The following is an 18968-nucleotide window of genomic DNA, read 5'->3' as shown; positions in this document are numbered from 1 at the left end:
ATAAGACGAAAAGCTAATTATTAACTGAAACATGTTTGTGGCTATCCAATGCCTAGAAAAATTTTAGTCAAACGGTTCTCACATAAAATTCACTGTTGGCTTGAGGCCTTCACAATTTTCCCATCCACTGACAACTTGACACACCTGTGCCTATATATATATATATATCATGCTCTACTTTTTTAGATTTCCATCTTGTACGAACTTAGACCATCCCATGCATTTAAGCTACTGGTAAAGAGAAATGCAGCTCTTTGCAATATAAAACCAGTGTGACAAGGTGCGCTCAGACAAAGCCTATTTCGCTGATGTACCTTTCTGAGGCTGTTTCTCAGTGAAGTTTGCAGGTGGAGACACAGCTGCTGGTGAGACGGCTGTCTGTTGATCCCGGCCATTTTCCTCCTGCTCTCTAATGAGGCTCCGATTACGAGCGTCCCGCTCTCGTCGTCGCCTTAATGCAGGAGTAATGCCATTTACAACGTCATCTAAAAAAAGCGAGAACAGAAAGACTAATGTAGCGCCACTTTTAAACTTCAGCTCTGCCAATTTCAAAATATTTGAAGTTTGCATTACACCATACAGCAGTGCAAATAGCCTGCTGCCTCTTCTCATTTAACGAAGTTGTACTATTGATGCACAGTCCACCCTACAAACCCATGAGCATGGGCTCATAAGGTGCAAATGGACACCACTTATTGGACAGTACCAAAGTTTCCTAGAAAGAAATATATCTCTTCGCGAGCGTGTATTCAATACAGGTGTGTAAATATTAAATTTTGACTCTAAATTGACTAGAAATAATAAAAAGTGACTGCAAACTTAGTCAATATTTTAAGATATCAGTTAATGCCCTTTAACTTGTAAGGAACCTCACTGAACCAAACGAAACCACAGGAAAACCAACATGCATCACAGGCGGATGCTACGAGCGGCATTACGTGCTGCGGTGACGCTGTGCCATCTCTTGGGTGGCTCTAGCAACAGCACGAGAGTTTGTAAGGTTGAAAAAAATTACTAACCCATCGTGCCCGTTATTTTCTCACAAGGTAATAAGAATTCAAGTGAACTCAAGCCATCCAATTCTAGCCACTTTCATCTTCTGAAACAAAAACAAAGCCTATGGCTACCGCCGTTACTCGGCATAGAGTTATTACACGCAGAAACATCCTGTTATGTTCTGCTAACTTTGATCCAGGGCTCCAAACTTCTGATTACTTCACGACAGCACAGAGTATGTCCTGACTGCCTGTTTTTGGCTGCTCTACCACATACGTCAAAGGGCTTTCACCAGTCACATGGTGGTGCAGTAACTGAGTAATTTGGAACCTACTCCTTTAAACGCTAATTTCTCAGCCATTCCGACAACATTTTCCATTAAGCAAAATTGTAGTATGAGCTACCCAATTTCTCATTTTTAAATAAAAGCAAATCGGTATGATGTCTTCGTGGTCCCTTTGATAGAGGACCATGATAGGGCTAGCTTTAGTGTGCAAATATGTAAAATATGAGACCACCACTTATTAATTACACACAATTTAACAATTCCCTTACAATCTCACATGTGCACATTGCACACCCAATCATGCCTGGCCTTTATAGAAATGGCCCACCAACAAGTCTCTCCCATAGCCATGCCTACTCGGTTGCCCTTTCAAAAAGTTTTGGCCGTGCTGCAAAATCAGAAGGCCACATTAAAACCACAGTTGCACACTACAGTGGCAAAGATGGTAGCGCCTCATGCATGTTAGTGCTAGCGTCTGTGACAAGTGGATTCAACTTACCTATCTCCGGAGTGTCATTGTGAGCAATGCCATTTTTCCCATGGTCAGGTGTTTTCACTGGCTCCTCATTCTGGTTCACGTCCCTGCAAGTAACGTAGATTATCCACCCTTCCTTGGTTTACAGTGCCTATGCACAACACAAGTTCACATAAAACTTTCCTTCAAGTTAAAAGTTACAGAGCGATACCTGTACAACCAAAACAGTGAGTGAAAATGGCCCCTAGCTAAATGAAGCTACAATAAATAAACTTCCTTCTATCTGCATTCTTATGGCTGGCTGCACATTGTACATAAGGGTGTTAAATCAGAACCAAACTAAAAACTAGAAACCTCAAAAAAACTCCATCTTCCCTCTGATATCAACCCAGGTAGATAAAGCATGCAATATTCAGTTATCATCAAGCTTAGTGTCATGAGCCGCATTTTCCCTGCAACATGGTCTATTAGCTGAAAACTTCAACCTTGAACAACAATTATGAAGAAAACTTCAATTATTAAAGAATTGTGCACTTACTTTGAAGTACTAATCTGCCTCTTGCTACCAGTGTCCACTAATCGCAAGCTAGGAGAGCCCACAGTGGCTAAGTTTTCATTATATACATCAGAAATGCTACCACCGGTTGCAACTTCTCAAGACAAAAATTAAGAACTTGCAGTACTGGTGCCATGCACCATGTAACAACTGAACTATGCAAAGTTCCACAGCAAAGTATTTCATACCAATTTCGACCACATTGGGTTCTTCAATGTGTGCTGAAACAAAATATACAGGCTTTCTTTTTGAGGTTAACTCTAGTTGACCCAGGAATGAAACTCAAAGCAGCATGCACAAGAACCAGTGGACACCGACAGCAGATGCGGCAAGCTTATTTACATGCTAGGGCTACACTGAAACACTGGCACGAAGAAAAGCAAAGTAGCTACGCATGTCGCCCCAACCACAGGGTGAACACGGTTGAAGATACCAACCAAGATCGCTCTTCAGTCGTGTTCACCATTTGCACAATTTCAAAAAAATCTTAGTCAAGTTTAAATCCTTATTGCTGCGTGCTTCAATCATTTTTTATTGTCTAGCGACACATTATTCACGGCCTTTTTATGTACTGCAGAGAAGCTACAAAGTGCGAAAGTAAAGTCCAGCCACAAGGTGCTTGTACGCAGGTGGTTAGATATAACGCTGGCTCGGCTCTCAAAGAGGCCCTCCTTAACAGTCATAGCTGAAATGTATAGAGGCGCAAACACCACTCTGTCACAGGCCCACTCCTGAAGCAACTACAATGTGCCACTCGCACACACCTTCTCCTCCACTGTGGAAATGTGCCGGTGGCCTCAGGTGTTTTGGCAAGTGGTGAGGGCCGCTGCTTGAAAGGACTTGTGCTGTTGGGCGCAAGGTTCCCCAGTGAGTGGCGGCGGCTTTTTCTCCTTTCATTCTCGTCGTTGCTGCTGGACTTGCGACTACGAGGAACTTGCCTGCGCCAGGAGGAGAGTTAAGGGCCATGCGATGTTACGTGCCATGCGGCTCCTCATGAAGTACTTGTTGTGGGAAACATTTCAACGTTACAGAAACCACTATGCTGGTTGTCTACAATGTGCAAGAGCATCGTGTACGTGACTCACAATACAATTTTGTACCATAGCGTAAACTTTGTACGTCCACACTCTGGCACCATCTTGAATAAGACAGTCAATGCCACTGTTTTTTTTTCTTCTCAACTGCAACTGCAATGCAAATTTTGAGCAAGCACCAATCAACACATGCTGTTGATGTTGCCATGGTAATGTTGCAATGTTGCCATGGTTGATGTTACCATGTTGGTGTTGGCCATAATTGATTGCTGGTATCAACACTAATGGTCCTTATAAACAATTGATGTCAGTGCAACTTCACTGTGCCCCTTTGAAATTTGTTCCGCGTCAGTGCTCCATAACCTGGGTGCAAATGTGAAGGAGTGTGTATTGCCACTCCACATGCACACAGCAACATATTGCAATACAGATAGCTAAAGAATGCTCCACATTAAAAATAAAACTGCTCATCCAACCTTTTCACATCTGGAACATCAGAATGACTCCCCTGGAGGCCTGGCAACAACAAGAGCATTACCTCCCTCCTATCGTAACCAAGGAACAAAATGTTCGTTCCAAAGATGATACTAACGCCTACAGGAATACAAGAATTGGCTAAGCATGGTCAACATTTCCAAAAGGCTATGCACCATATTTTTCTAAAATTGAGAGTGGCTCTTGCTGAAGTTGTATGCCAGGTAGCTGCAAGCTTAGTGGCTCCTGTTCACATCCATTACAGCGATCATGCAGCCAGGGTATGAAACTCATGGCAGTAAAACTTTCTACGACAAGGCCACAGTGTTGCAAATCTAAGGTAGGCCATCAAATGCCACGAGAAAGATGATGAAGCACTGGCCATATAGTTATGAGTCATTTCAAATGAACCAAAATGCACGTCAAAGCTTGCTCCTACGCTCTTGGCATATACAACAGTTTTCTGCAGCTATGACCATTTTGAGCATTCTGGCGCAATACAGAGTCTCTGATGATAGCTTCTTTCCCTACCGTATGCACGGCTCCAAAATTTCACAGCCCATTAATGACAAAATCACTTTTCTTGATGCAGAGAAACTGCTCACCTTAGCCGCACATCAAGGGGCAGAGCCTTGCCATCCCCATCACCATCTTCATGCTTGAGAACAGCCTACAGAAAATGAGGAACAAGTGCTCAGGCATTAATATGAATTGACACTCACACAGCAGTGTACATAATGGTACAAGCAAGTAAAAAATTTACGTTCCTTTGCCTCCATCGAGGTTAAATGCAGAATGCTAAAATCTCAAAAGTAGCAGGAAGTTTGAAGGTTTCAAATTTCAGTGCCCTGCAACTTTCTTCCTTTCATTCTGGCAACAAATATGACTATATATATCTCATACACGCTGTCAAAAAACAAAAACAATGAGAGTGTGCTTGTTGCCCCATGGGTAAGTGGAAAATGTCGCTCATAAATGCTACATTTGCTTGCTTTATCTGCCATAGTACCCCTTTCTGAAAAGACTGATGCCCACTGGAATACAACACTTGCCGCTCTCCTTATTAGGCTCTGGGGCGGTATTCTGGAGTTCGTCCGTTTTGAAAACGTCCATTTCACATCCGTTTTATTGTGATGTACATTCCGTTGTTGGCTGGCTTTCGGTTGATTTTTGCGCAACTATTTTTGCAAACACATATTAAACAACTAAACCTATTTTAAACTGTCTTTTATGTGTTTATTTGAACGTATCTTGAAAACCTAAACATGATAAAATTTTTACATGACCAAGTTGAAATTTTCACCACAAGGGGACGAATTCGAAAGATGGCAGCTGCAGCCAGCTCTTTCCTGTGGTAGTAAAGCGTAAACAACGCTACGGCTGATCAGTTTTTTCGCGCTCCGACCACGATTTTTATGTTCATGACATGACCGTGTATCAAGACAATAACACTCTGTCACGTATTTTGGCATTTATGCACTTGCGGCATGCTGACGCGAGCTTTTCGTTGGCATTTCTGTGGTACTTTCAGAGTGAAAACCTGCTTGAGAAGTCAGGATTTTAGTTTTTCAACTGTGTCTGCCTCATGTCAGGCATACGAATGTTAAGCTGGTATGTGCATTTGTCAAGTACCAATAAAATTTATAAATTTCATGCCGAGTGCTATTGTAATTTTGGTCGTCTACTCGGCAGCTGTCAAGCTCGCAGACAATCGTTTAATTCACTGTGTGATGGAGACGGCGTAGATGCACCGGCTCATGGAGGGCTGCGACAGTGATATTGTTTCTTCAATACCGACCGCTCACTGAAAGCCACCGGTAGTGAAGAAAAGAAGGGCGCATATCGCTTGGTCCTCGACAGTAAGCGCATGCTGCCACTGGCCAATTTTGTCTCTCAGCTCGTCGCATAGCCACCGGACAGTCCTTATTGAGAAGTGGAATGCTTCTGGAGGCATTTCGAATGGATTAACAATATTTCTTGCCCTCCTGTTCCGCCAGCAAGCCAACAACGCAATGACCAGTACATTATTACTATGCCAAAATCATCTACTTCAAATCGTCTGCTCCAAGACGCAGCAGCTCAACGCAGTAGCTCCGGCGTGCTTGCATTGCCTCACATCCGAGTGTTTGCTTTTAGTCAATCAGGGCTCACTCAAAATAAACACTTTTGAAACAGACACGAACGGACAAAAGTTCAGAATACCGCCCCTGGTCAGCAATTCTGCATGATAATGAAAACAATACAAAACAGGCACCCTTTGCGTGTTACTAAATGATACTACATTCAATTAGCAAGAAAAAAAATCTGAACTCATCAAGGTTGACAAGAAGCTCCCAAAATACACAACAGCCAAAAGTTCAGGGAACAGTACCTCATAGATTCGGAACTGCTGAAGCAAATCTAAATCGGTGCCTTGCTTGGACATGTAGTACTGGATCAGTCGTTCCATTCCTTGTTCTTCCAAAGAATCAACAATATCGTAGTAGGTATCCTGGTCTGGAATGCCATTCAGAGTCTGCAAACCATGTACAAAAAGGTGGCTATTTAACGTTTCACTCAGCCCATGTCCACGTCAGACCTACAAGCAACAGCAGCTTCTTGGATGATATTGCTGCACACAAAAATATGAGTACGAGCATTACCTTGGATTATTAGCAATGTAGAATGAGGGTATGAACAAAGCATTAAAACGACCATTACCACAAGCTAGGTTCTTTTTCCACGTCAGAACAATAACAAAGAAAAAGATAAAAAAAAGTGTTCAGTTACTCTTTCACACTGCCTCTGCCACAGGGACTAGCTTGTGCGATTGGTGGCTGTTGAAAAAAGCTACCGCCATTAAGAATGAGTGTACCATAGTAGTGGTGACATGATCTGTGGGGCTTCTACCCCAGCCATGTTCCTTGGGTAGCCCGAGTTTGCATTTTTACACCTACTAATCAACTTGCTAACTCATCAGCATCGTTCTAACCCCCTACAGTTAGCACACTTATCACTGTTACAAGGTTTTTTTTTTTTTTTTGTGCCTGCCCCATGACATCACGGCTGACATGCAGCAGAAAATTTACAATTTTGTCAACATCTTTTTAAAACAAAGTCCTTTGGGGTCGACATGCAGTTGAGCTAGTTATCAAAGGTTAGTTTTTTCAAATAAAACGGATGTATGCTGTCGGCACGGTCCCCTTCGGCAAAGCAATCGGACCTTGGGGCTCCTAAAGGCCTTATTTTCTCCTTATTTACACTGAAATCTTCCGCTGTCAAACAACTTTGTCGGCAAGATTTTGACGGCAATTTAATGCTGGCACACCCCCATCACACGCACACACACAAAGAGAACAATACGCAGCAAGGCCAAGATTTGCCCTTCAGAAAAAATCTGCAATGATCTCGCACATTCTTTGGTCTCATATAAGTAGAGGCCTTTAATTGAGAGCCGGTTTCAAATTACTGCCCTCGTACAAGGTACTGCTTTACACACATTTTCTGAGCAATGTGTAGCATCCTTTCATTTATGTACATTACATAATACTCTATAACCATATTGCTTAAAAAAAAGATTACCTGGCTGTATAGTTACAGCATACCTTGTTGATAAGGGTCATGGAGTACACCAGCAGCTCCATATCAGCAGAGTCCCTCTCGTTCAGCAACATCATTATGTTTGCCCACGGTCTCGCACCTAAGAGGTGGTTGAAGCGAACGCCGTTCGGCTTCCATTTCACTCTCGCAAACAAAATACGAGCAAAGTGTACAGCAAGATCTGAAACCTCTGCCCTGACAATGGTGCCACATAAAATGGCATGAAGGTCCTGAGCCAAAAGGTGCAGATAACAAAAAAGGGAGAAAGGAAACCATGCAGGGCAAGATAAGCAAGCTAAATTCTTTCCAGTATATTGCAGCCAAATATTCTATGCCATGGGTGCGCGCAGGTAGAAGTTAGCACGGAAAACATGGCAAGAAAAAAAACTCATACGCTCAATAGGAAAAAAAAAAACACTGATTTCGTGAGTATTTCTTGCTTTCTTGATTCTTTCACTAAACACTTTTGAGTACATGCAACATCCAGGCTGCAAGCAGTTCTCCTGCTACTTGCAGCATCTTGCAAATCCTAGAAAACAGCACTGAATTTGGCGTACTTGTACTTCCCTCATATTTATCTGTTAAAATGCAGTAAAAGCTCGTTAGTCCAAACTTGAAGGGGACCAGAAAATTGTTTGAATTAAGCGGAGTTCGAATTAGTGGGCGGACGCTAGGATGAATGGACACCGCACCACACTGCGCGGGCAGAAGAACACGAAGAAGCCACCTCTGGACTCTTTATCGCGAATTCGGCGCTACTACACGTTTGTGGCAGGTGATTTCGTAAATTATGTTTCGTAAGTAATAATGGCATGCACTGGAGCACTGGCGCTGGTGGCGCGGCGCCCTCTGTAGAAGTGAAATAAGCTGTTGCAGGAGCATAGTGCGTGCGCCACACTGTTTTTCTATTTCGTTGTTTTGCATCTCTAGTAAATTTTATTTGGTTTGGATTTGCAACACATTGTAATCACTCTTGGTCGACTTCTTCTGTGAGCAGTGACAGAAACAAGGGGATCAAGGTTCAAATTAACCATTCTGGATACTGACGCGTTCGAATTATCGAGAGTTTTCCCCCATTGAAATATACATGGCTGTGCCGAGACAAGGGCGTGTGCTCGAATTAACCGAAAGTTCGAATTAACCGAGTTCGAATTAACGGGCTTTTACCGTAGTTATCTAAAAGAAAAGAAATGAAAACCTTGTGGGTTTAGTATGCCAAAGAAAAACTTTTGGTATGCCTCATGTTGTAGTGGACGACTCTAGAATTGCTTCTAACAGTCTTGGGTACCTTAACAGGTGCCAAATGTTGCACACAAGTATATTGCTGCATTCAATTTAAAAGTAAGCTGCAACAATTTGGAATCAAATCCCAGGCTGGGGTATTAGGTCAGCCTCAAAACACACCCTGTGGACGAAACTTGTTTGTTTTCAGTAAATTTGGGCTGCTCATCCTAGTAACATGAGCGCAGTAGTAATGACGCTAGAAGAATAAGTTGGGCTAGCTGGATACCATTAATGGCATCAAGGGCAGTGGAAAGCATTTAACCCTGCGCCTTGTCCGATTCTACATTTGCAAGCCAGTGTTCTTGCACATTAAGAGGTAGAGCAACCTGCATGCGTATACTAGTGCTGTAATCTTCTGCCATAGTATACCTCTTTCTCGCAAAGATAAAGATTCTCCATAAACCAAAGAAATACTTGTTTCAAGCAAATGGCACATTAAAAAAAAAATGGCAGGTCTGTAGTGCCAAATAATTTAATGAATGGTTTTCTAGTTTAGGCCGAACACAACTGACCATTTCATTTCATGAAACTGTCAGAAACAAAGAAGTTAAAAATATGAAAATGCTAGAAAGAAAAACAAAAGCAGTAGCAAACACTTTTGCTATTTTTTTTTTTACATTTTCTTTGCCGTAGTAGTTACACATTTACATTATGTGAAACAAAAAGCCGATTCTTATGAAAGTCAAGAATTGTTGCAGACTGCCCAGTATTCACCTCTCTTGTGGTCAACCATATTGACAGCATACCTCTTTCATGGTCAACCATATTGACGGCATTCATGAGTAGGGCACTGTTGTTTTCCGTATATTCCACGAAAACAAGCAAAAGCTTGAGAGCTGTCTTCACCACCAGGCGATACTGAAGATTAAAAAGAGGAACAACACAGTCTGAAGCTGCCAGATGCAATGCACAGTTTACATAACAAAAACAAAATTAGCACACACACATGCACGCACACAAAGAGATATCCTAACTGTGGGTGCTACATGTCTTTGAACGTGCCTTTCTACATATCAAGTATATATTACATTTCAGAAATCAAATATATTTCGGGTTCAACGCACTGAAGTTACACCTGGGTTACGACGCGTGCCACAATGGAGGGCTCCAGATTAAATTTGACCCCCTTGGAATATTTACATATATTACATTTAAAGGTACTGCCAATTGCTAATGATAGTAAGAAGTTACAGAAGGCACTGATGAAATATTTGTGGTAATATTACTGGAATTTTAAGTTGCACTGTTTCACATTCTCACAGCCCCACCTGCGTACTGTGCACATATGTAAAGCTTGTGATCAAATACTGGCTGCCAGCCACACTGATAACTGCAGGTGTTGCCACGTCTTGTTTCTGCACTGAGCTGCAATGTGATTTACGCAAAATTTAAATGTTGCAGTTTTTAATAGCGTAATGAATAGAGCAGAAGAAGAAAACATTGCCCCATACACTGCTTGCTAATTAGGACAGTTAGTAATCCATGAACATCTCCGCATGTCCCCCCAAAATTACGGCATTTACTTCAAACTTTGTACTTGTGAAGGTATATACACATGCAGTCTGCAACAAAAGTTACAAACCAAACATCTCATAAAAATGCTTTGACAAGCTTGGTGGTAGCAAACCTATTAAAAAAAAACTGCTCTAAGTACAACAATAGGTTTGTGGATAAACAAAAGGAGGACCAGAATGTAGACTGGAAGTTCTGGGCCAAAAAACGTGTTGGGCGGGAAATTGACTTTCCAAGAAAATCAACAAAATCGGTTCTTCGTTCGGGCAGATACGTTTTTATGTTCCGGGTTGCCTTTGATCACTTTAATCAAGCGCACACTGTAATAAGGGGCAAATCTATCAGTTATTCATTTTACTGATTTGCGAAGCACCATTTCACCTGTTGTGCAAGAGCACATTGAGATACAAAAGTGGAGCTCTCTCAATCACTTGTGAACTAAATTATCAGGAACCTTTCCCCCAAAATTTCCCAAACCCGTTTTCTATTTTTCATGGAAGAGTGAAGAACATGGAGCTGCCTCAGAATTCACACTTCAAGGCTAGGCTCAGCCAAAAGCTCTTACAACACTAACGGACGTGGTAAAGGTCAACTGAAGCCAGGAAAATGCAAAAAAAATTGAAAATGATGCAGTTTATTCACGAGTTTTTAGCACACTATATTTCTGTGAGAAAATATTTTAAATGGAGAGGAGCACTGAATTGAAAAAGTGATATTCTGTTACACAAGACTCAAAGGGATGGGGAAAACCTGTGTCTTTCATCATGAATATTATTCATTGAAAGTTCAAAGGAACTGCACTGATCCAAAATGAATACTAAATTGTAATGCTGGTTATTTTTAGCGACCCAATGTCGCAGCATTAAAACAATTTATTCTGACAGCCCTTAATGTCCTTACAAACTACCCCATCATCAAACCTAATCGTGACCCCAATTAGATAGTGTGACAGTGAAATCAAAACACTAGCTCCACCAACTTCCCATCCTAGTTCTGCTATACACTTTACGTTCATTCCGACGAGATTGCTGTCCGCTAATTTATGATGCCCTGTGTGGTGGTGGTGGTTGTTTGCGGGAAAGGAAAAGGAAAGAAAGTGCACTGGGAATATTTTCCTTTCCTTTTCCTTTCTTGCAGCCTAAATATTGTGTGCTGTCATAATTTACCAAGTATACCGAAGCTAAAACCAAATTATGTGCACTACTTTTTTTCACTCTGGCTTCTTGTTTATCTGGTTTCTTTTTTTAAGTAACTCCAATTTACATTACGGCCACCTAAACCTTTAAAAAACTTGCACTGGAGCTCCCTGGCATTTGGAGACCACTGGGGTCAAATTCTAGAGAAATCCTTTCTTCTTCCTTCCTTCCCAGTGGCTCCCATTGGTTGCCACCAGTGCTACCGGTCCACCCGGCAGACCATTACAATACGTTTAGACCCGCCCACAATGCATCCACCTATCCAGGCAAACGGAATAAAATGAAAAGGAAGAAATTCTTTTTAGACCGGGTTTCAGCAAAGCCATCCAAATGCAAGCCATGGCTCTGCCCATAATGCCCCCACCAACAGGAGCAAACCAAAAGGAAACTGAAAAAAAAAAAAAAAAAAAAGATTAAATTTCACCACAACCTGGTGAAATTTCATCTTTTCCATTTGTGTGATGATGTCAGACATACTTTGAACAGCCATAATGGGTGAAATTGGAACCAGCCTCCAGCATCAGCAGTAGCTAATAGGTTAGTTTTCCTTTCTCCTGCCTTGTTTTGCTTGTCTTGGTGGAGCGTTCAAATAGTTTATTGATGCTGGGTACATCATGTGTCTCCTTTAGAAATTTCTACGTCACCTTGGTCATCTGAACAAACAATAGAACCTGATATTGATCAGCCAATGGCACACACCAGTTGTAGGGACCGACATAATTTTTGACCGCTCGAAAGCATTTGGAGCTATAGTTCGTACCACAAAAGTACGTCAAAAGTACGCCCACTGAGGGCGCCTAACTCGCCGTGAAGGGGGTCCTGAAAGGACATTCCCTTCTCCCCTCTCGGCAAGTGGAACCGAAAGGCCCCTTTCGTCGCTTCCTTCGTGGTGAGTTAGGCGCCCTGAGGGGGCGGGCTGTTGACAACAATGTAGCCATTGACAACAATGTGGGCATTGACAACAATGTGGAATGAACTAGGACTTTCATTTTAGCAGTACTGTTTGCTATGGAATAGATACTTTGTACGCTTCACTTCTTTCTATATTATTTTTTTCTTTCTAGGCACAAGCAGGCACATCTCAGCATGTTCTACTGAATTTCTTTTTACTTTTCCAACACTGTTATTTGCTTAATAAATTTTGTATCATAACCTCAAATTCCCTTTCGAATTACTTCACTTTTTTTTTTAGTTTTGGATTTGCTGATAAATTTTGTATTAATTACAACCTCCCACTCCAGTTTGAGATTTCTATAATCAAAACAAACATTGAATTACCTTCAGTTTCATTGTTTTTTATACATTCTGAGCCTAATCGTTTTTTAAGAAAAAAATGCCACTAAACCCTAAAAATGGGAATTTTTAAGGTCATATCTACTGCAAAAAGTCCTCCTTCTGGCTCTTTTCTTTGTACATCAGTGCATCAGTGATGCCACCACAGCAAATACCAAATGGTTCAGCAGCTGATGGAAGAATGAACAGAGGAGGTGACCAATACCCGTATTATACAGCATAACCACATACGTGTGTGCATCAGAACTCCCAGACAAGTGAACTCGTTGGTGCCTTACTGGGAGAACCTAAGAGAAACCAGCTGACGATAGAAATCCTGCCTACTTCTTAAGAATACTCTTGCTTGTCATGTTCAACTATGACTTCCGGCAGAGATGCTGAATGCTTTCCAAAGTATTGAAATTTGTTTCCGAAATGCTTGGAATAAAATAGCCAGAGAGGCAGAGCAGATGCCAACATGCGCTTGCGCAACACATATGCAAGGCTGTTTCACAAGCAGTAGCACCAGCATCAGTCCCGAGCTTACAGCTTCCTATTTCTTAATCCAGCTGTGGTATGCTAAAAACTTTTTTCTAGTGTTCCCACCAGGAGTCAAACCTGCAAGCAGGATTTCTGTCAGCAAATAGTGGCCCGTGGGTAGTCACCACTGGATCAGTGCAGCCCCAGTAACCTCCCGCAGGCCCCACCTATGAGACCATAGCCATGCGGGAGACAGAACAGCTCTGCATGCAAAAGCAGCCCACGGACACCACTGTTGACACACTCCATATGTTGACAAAGGATGGCACCCGAGCACAGGGACGCAGGGGCAACACACACACCCAGCCAGCCCCACCATCTTCCGGTGGTGGAAGCCCCTTCACCACCAACGGCCATACGCGGCTGCACGAGGCACACCCTCACACCAGGGGCTCAGAGAAGGGGGCAACGGCCGGAGGTGGAGCAAGCACATACAGGCAAGGTCGCCCCCCAGAACACGCCACTACTACTACGCACAAGGAGAAGAGTAATAAAGGGACTCACCCATCTATAGTACTGAAAAGCGTTACCGAAGGCGAATAAAAAAAAGGAGGGGTGGGTAGGGCAGGGCAGGGGGGAGAGAACAGGGAAGGATCGTTAGTGCGGCATATTCACGGCTCAAGCAGGCATGCTGGTTTGTTGCAAGCCTGCCCGTAACAAGCAAGCAGCAGCAGCGCAGCAGCAGCGCAGCGGCAGCCAAGGGTGCACCCTAATGACTGCTTCCCTCATTCAATGCAACCATGCAAAAAAATAATAACAATAATAAGCAAAAGAGCGAGACATTGAGGAGGCAACAAGCTGGAGTCATTGTCACCCCTTCTTGATAAAATCTGCCTAGCAGCCAAAACTCAATTCACCAGGGTAAACAGCGTCACCCCTTCCTCGCCCTGCCTTGCTTTCTGTCCCTTAGTTTTCCCACAATCACTCTGCCCACCTGCTCCCAACTTAAGCACTGAGGACTAAAATGACTAAAGACTGCCTTCACATGCTGCTTTACAGCGTAAGGTACCAGTTGCAGTCATTGTTTGCTTTAGCATTTTTTGCTGTTGCTTCCTTTCACTTCCAAATCTCTAGCCTTCTGAAAGTCTTCTACTCCTAGCCCACTAGAACAAGAGTGCTCTCTATACTCCAATGGGTAACTGCAAATCACCTTTAAGCTGCAGCCTGAACTGTCTCCTTACCATACATAACAAAGTTGAAAGAAGCATCTGAATAAAATATCCACCTTGCAGCCCACCCCCACACAACAAAAATTTGAACTAGGGCTTATCACATCATATTTTTGTTGTGTATGCTTTTAAAATAATTTTAACACAATACATGAGGTTAAAACCATAATAAATTGCCCATTATTCCACATTTTTGCACCTTGTGCTGCCGGTTTTTCTGGAGAACAGCTGCAGTAACACCACTCTTCAGCCGTAATCATTCAACGCAGTGAAATAGTGACCCACAAAGAACAGTGGAGCCACAGTCACCTTCTTGGGAGAGTCGTTTCCTCCCTGCCTCATCGCCTGCGTTGCGTCGACACATTAAACCCAATCGTTTCCACCCTTTAGACCCACTCACAAGCAGCATGAAGCCACAATGCGTACATACTATTGCAAGAAAGGACCTCAGCATGCTTCCATCCTCTGTATTTTACTTCTCATCAAACGCAGCGTCCCTTATGCAACAATTATTTTGTGCATTTTGCTAGCAATTTCTATTGGCCAAAGGTACCGTGCTGGACCTTTCCTGACTTACAAACAACAGGCATGAACTTGCAGTCTGTGCCCGAAACAAAAACACAGCAAGGAGCTTAAGCCCCACCACACAAAGGGGCACTACAGGTGCCAATGGGTGCTGCCCGTGGCCAACACACACCTGCGACCCTGCTCTGCTGGCCAAGTGAGGTCTTGCTTTCGCAGCGACACCTGCCAGATGGTCAGTGGTAAACTGTACACAAGCTGTTGTCCTATTTGCCCGTTCCACAGTTGGGAGATTTTAGCTCCTAAACGCCACTATTTCAAAGCACAACTGTGTGGATTTGTGGCTGTGGCTATGAGTACTTATCAAACACGCAACCAAACCATAACTGAAAAAACACCTGCCACGGAGGCTTAGTGGCTCGATGGAAAGCTGTTTAGTCACCATGTGGCTTAGTGGCTCCTTGGGCTCAGCAGGCGTTGTGCTTTTGCTAAGCCCAAGGATGCAGGTTCGATCCCAGTCGCGGCAGCTGCTTTTCAGATGGAATTTAAAAATGAAAACACTTGTGTGCCAAGGTTTTGGCGCACGCTAAATATTCCCAGGTGTTCAAAATTAATCCGGAGCCCTCTGCTATGGCACGTGCATTAGTCCAGGTGTAGCTTCGGCGCATAAAAGCCCAATATTTCCCGACTGAAATAGTTCTGACATCAACAATAGCCTGTGAACCTAATTCACATGAATCACACTCCTTATTCAGTTGCGTACTCAAAGGCACCCCCACAACCATTTGTGTATGCCTAATGAAAAAAAAAAGGGGGGGGGGGGGGATATGTCTAATGCCTCATAATGTTTTGAATTTAACATAGCACATCCGGCCCCCAAAGGCGAGATGGTTTGTCTGTAAGCTTTTGTCCTTGCAACCAGTTAACCCCCCCCTACAGCGAGAGCCATCAGGACAGTAAAGAAAATGCGAGTTAACCACACCCTGGCTACCAGTAGAACTACTGCCAGCATTATAATCTTGTGCTGCCTTTCTAGCCACAAGTTGACGGGACAGAATAGAACACAGGGTGACTTGGCATCTCTTTTGTGGGTGGCAGGAAGCCAAACATGCGACCATGCCACAAAATTTGGGGGAGGCAAAAGTCCATGCAGGAGCATGCATCGGCTCCTTCATGCACTCCTCCAAGCCAGGTGACATGCGGGTCAGGCAGTGCTTACCTTGGAAGCAATCAGCGAGTAAAGCCACTGGATTGTCTCGTTGTGTTCCACGACACCATTCATGCCATCCACGTAGAGCATCACCTGTCCCAAGGCTGGCAGGCAAAAAGAGGCCAGAGGTTTCAAAGGCTACCCACAAGTACAATAGAATAGAGGAAGGAAGGAAAAAAAGGTAAAATAAAGGCAGAAATGTTAACCAGGCTCTCGCCTAGTATGGTATCCTACACGTGAGAAAAGGGGATTCAATAGCGTTGTTGAGCTACCGTCGGCAGCCATGGCAAAAGTATTTATTGTGAAACGTGTACTGATACGAAACACATATTGTCCTAATTGCCATACACAGCTCAAGCATATAACTGTAGTCTTTGTGTGGTACTTTACTGCAATTAAACCTGCTTTGATCTTACACTAGACAGAAAAGGCACTCTGCTCCCCAGAAGAGTTACAAAAATATGTGCAACAAAACAACAGCAGTGTTCATGGAGCTGCAAAACACCTTCAGTGTACATCTGCACTTAAGAATTTTTCTGAGGGCCAACAGAAGCATAAAACTGACTTTCTATGGTACCTCCCTAGGGCACGCAAAATGCTTAGTATTTAAAGGGCCCCTAGGAGCTGAACCTGTAAGGGAACCTACCGTATTTTTGCGATTCTAAGCACCCCCCGATTCTAAGCAGCCTCCCCTACTTTCAGAAAAAAATTTTGGAAAATTGGCACGCGAATTTTAGCACCCCCTTTTCTGAGCAACCATCGCAAGGTGGATTTAGAACGCGTGTTAGTGGGTCCAAGATGATGTTCTGGCCAAGTTTTTTATGAAGTGTTCAATTACAAACCCCTTCGATGGAACAGAAGATGACCTCCTGTGGGATACAGAAAGCAGTGGCTCAAACGGTGCAACGGACTCGAGTAGTAGTGAGGGTGACTCAGTATCAGACGTAAGTATAGTGTGTTCACTGTCGGTACAACTTTTTCTCTTGAATGTTTGCCAAATGAAACATTATTCCTTGCAACCATCTCATCAAGATACCGCCGCAAAACAAGTGTGTGTGTGTGTGTAGTGTGGTGTGTGCGTTAGTGCGCGTGTGTGTGTATGTGTATGGGGAGGGGGGGGGGGGGGGGGGGGTAATTATTCTTTTTCGAATCTAAGCACCCCTCTCACTTTGGGAATTGTGATCGTGGAAAAAAAGGGGTGTTCAGAATCGAGTAAACATGGTATAAGCGTGCGGCGAGATGTACAGCCCCACAACCGCGATTGCCTCACTGTCTCTGTCTGTATTCAGATGCCCACTCACTGCAACTTTTCTTGTAAAATTTCTAAAGTGGGGCATTTAGTGCATTCATCTTACTAGCCAGCCACTTGCAAGAGTATGTAGCACTGATGCATTTAGGTGCATTAACCTTATTAGCCGATCCCCTGCTAAAGTATATTTGCGGCTGGTGTGTTACGCGATGCAAGCAACACTGCCGAGTTTTTATCAGAGAACAAACTCAAAAATTACACCCTTAGGCTGCTTAAAATGAACACCACTGCCTGGCATTACCGTCACTGTCATCATGAGACGCTTTTGGACATGGAACTTTCAGTGCAAGCACTTTGAACAAAAATTGCTGCTGCAAATGGCCAGTTGGCACTGCACTGCACTTGCTTCAGGAATGGGAGGTGTACGGATCTAAAACCTGACAACAAACCTAGGTGTTTCCTTTCTCCAGATGCAAGTCTTCTCAAAGGTATGCCAATAGTAAAATAGGCCTACTTCATTAAACATGGTGGTGCAACATAATACATTACTCAGTAGCAAAAAGACGTTATTCAGTTGTTCCTGGTTAAGACACGAGACTTCCGGTGTGATACTGCTCAATATGTCATTACTTCCTCTCTACCACGGCTACATCGAACTAAATGCTAAGCAATAAAAACAACTGATCGTTATTAATTACTGGCGGCTGCAGGCCTCCCACTAGAAACAACACACCAAACAAAGCGAACAGCACAAAGAGCAAGGCACGTTAAAAAAAGGTGAAACACCATGTGTCACAAGGTTTGCATAAATAATTTTGTTGTCTAATGTCTACATTGAACAACTGGCCATTCAGTCATTCATTCACTCATTGCAGTGCGGTAATTACAACTTCTTGTCCAATGTTTCCTAACAGGTTCAAATGAATAGTGAACCTCACTATCCAGCAAATTGAATATTTGAATGAGCATTTGCCAATTAAAAACGCTCAGGGGTTAGCTTGAATGTTTATTAGCCCAGCAAGACGCACTACTCAGTAGAGGGCACCACAAGCATTTGCCAAGATTTCAGAGGGCTGCTTTCAGACTCACCTCGAAGGATGTAGTTTTGATAATTCTGGTCGGATTCAGACCCAACCTTGATGAGGCAAGCCAGGCCGTCGTTTTGTACAAACTCGTGCACCAGGTCTTTGTCATCCTGGGACCAAGGGGGAGACCAAGGCAGTTAGCAGTCGCGCCGGGTAGAGGACCACTCCATTGTGACATACTTGGGGAACAAGCAGGGAGAGACTGAGGCACGCATTCGCACACACTGCACAAGGGATGCCCACAGTGCGTAAATCTTTCGCCACGAATCAGGGGGAAGCACACCCTTTTTTCACTTGATACTTAAAGGGGCCATGCAGGCAAAATACAAGTTTGTTTCAACCAAAAGATTTGGCATTTTATAGTGCCCCGGTGCTTGTCCAGCAGCAAATGATGCTTTATTCACTAAGAAATTAATCAATTTAAGTTAGAATTTCGATTCTCCTACCAAATTGTGTGTTTCATGACGTTTGAGACGACGTAACAAGGACAGGCCTTCAAGCGAACGTTAGTACGCTGTTTAGTCTGCAG

The 18968-nt window shown here is 43.3% G+C and overlaps 1 protein-coding gene across 1 annotated transcript in view; it reads right to left on the bottom strand.

The window, feature by feature from the left end:
• Window positions 1-18968, bottom strand: part of LOC144152528 (uncharacterized) — a 277204-nt gene that overhangs the window by 35937 nt on the left and 222299 nt on the right. Inside the window, exons 10-18 of the mRNA XM_077683824.1 lie at window positions 18444-18549; window positions 16115-16209; window positions 9431-9542; window positions 7406-7500; window positions 6193-6336; window positions 4427-4491; window positions 3078-3251; window positions 1782-1864; window positions 315-485 (exon numbers count right to left, since the gene is read on the bottom strand). Coding sequence (XP_077539950.1) covers window positions 315-485; window positions 1782-1864; window positions 3078-3251; window positions 4427-4491; window positions 6193-6336; window positions 7406-7500; window positions 9431-9542; window positions 16115-16209; window positions 18444-18549 — 1045 coding nt within the window. The remainder of the gene's footprint in view (window positions 1-314; window positions 486-1781; window positions 1865-3077; window positions 3252-4426; window positions 4492-6192; window positions 6337-7405; window positions 7501-9430; window positions 9543-16114; window positions 16210-18443; window positions 18550-18968) is intronic.

The sequence above is a fragment of the Haemaphysalis longicornis genome, unplaced genomic scaffold (assembly GCF_048455015.1).
Source record: "Haemaphysalis longicornis isolate Haplotype H1 unplaced genomic scaffold, Haemaphysalis longicornis Haplotype H1 scaffold_1, whole genome shotgun sequence".
Lineage (NCBI taxonomy): Eukaryota > Metazoa > Arthropoda > Arachnida > Ixodida > Ixodidae > Haemaphysalis > Haemaphysalis longicornis.
Note: the sequence above shows the minus strand (reverse complement) of the source record. Positions and strands in the feature narration are given on the sequence as shown.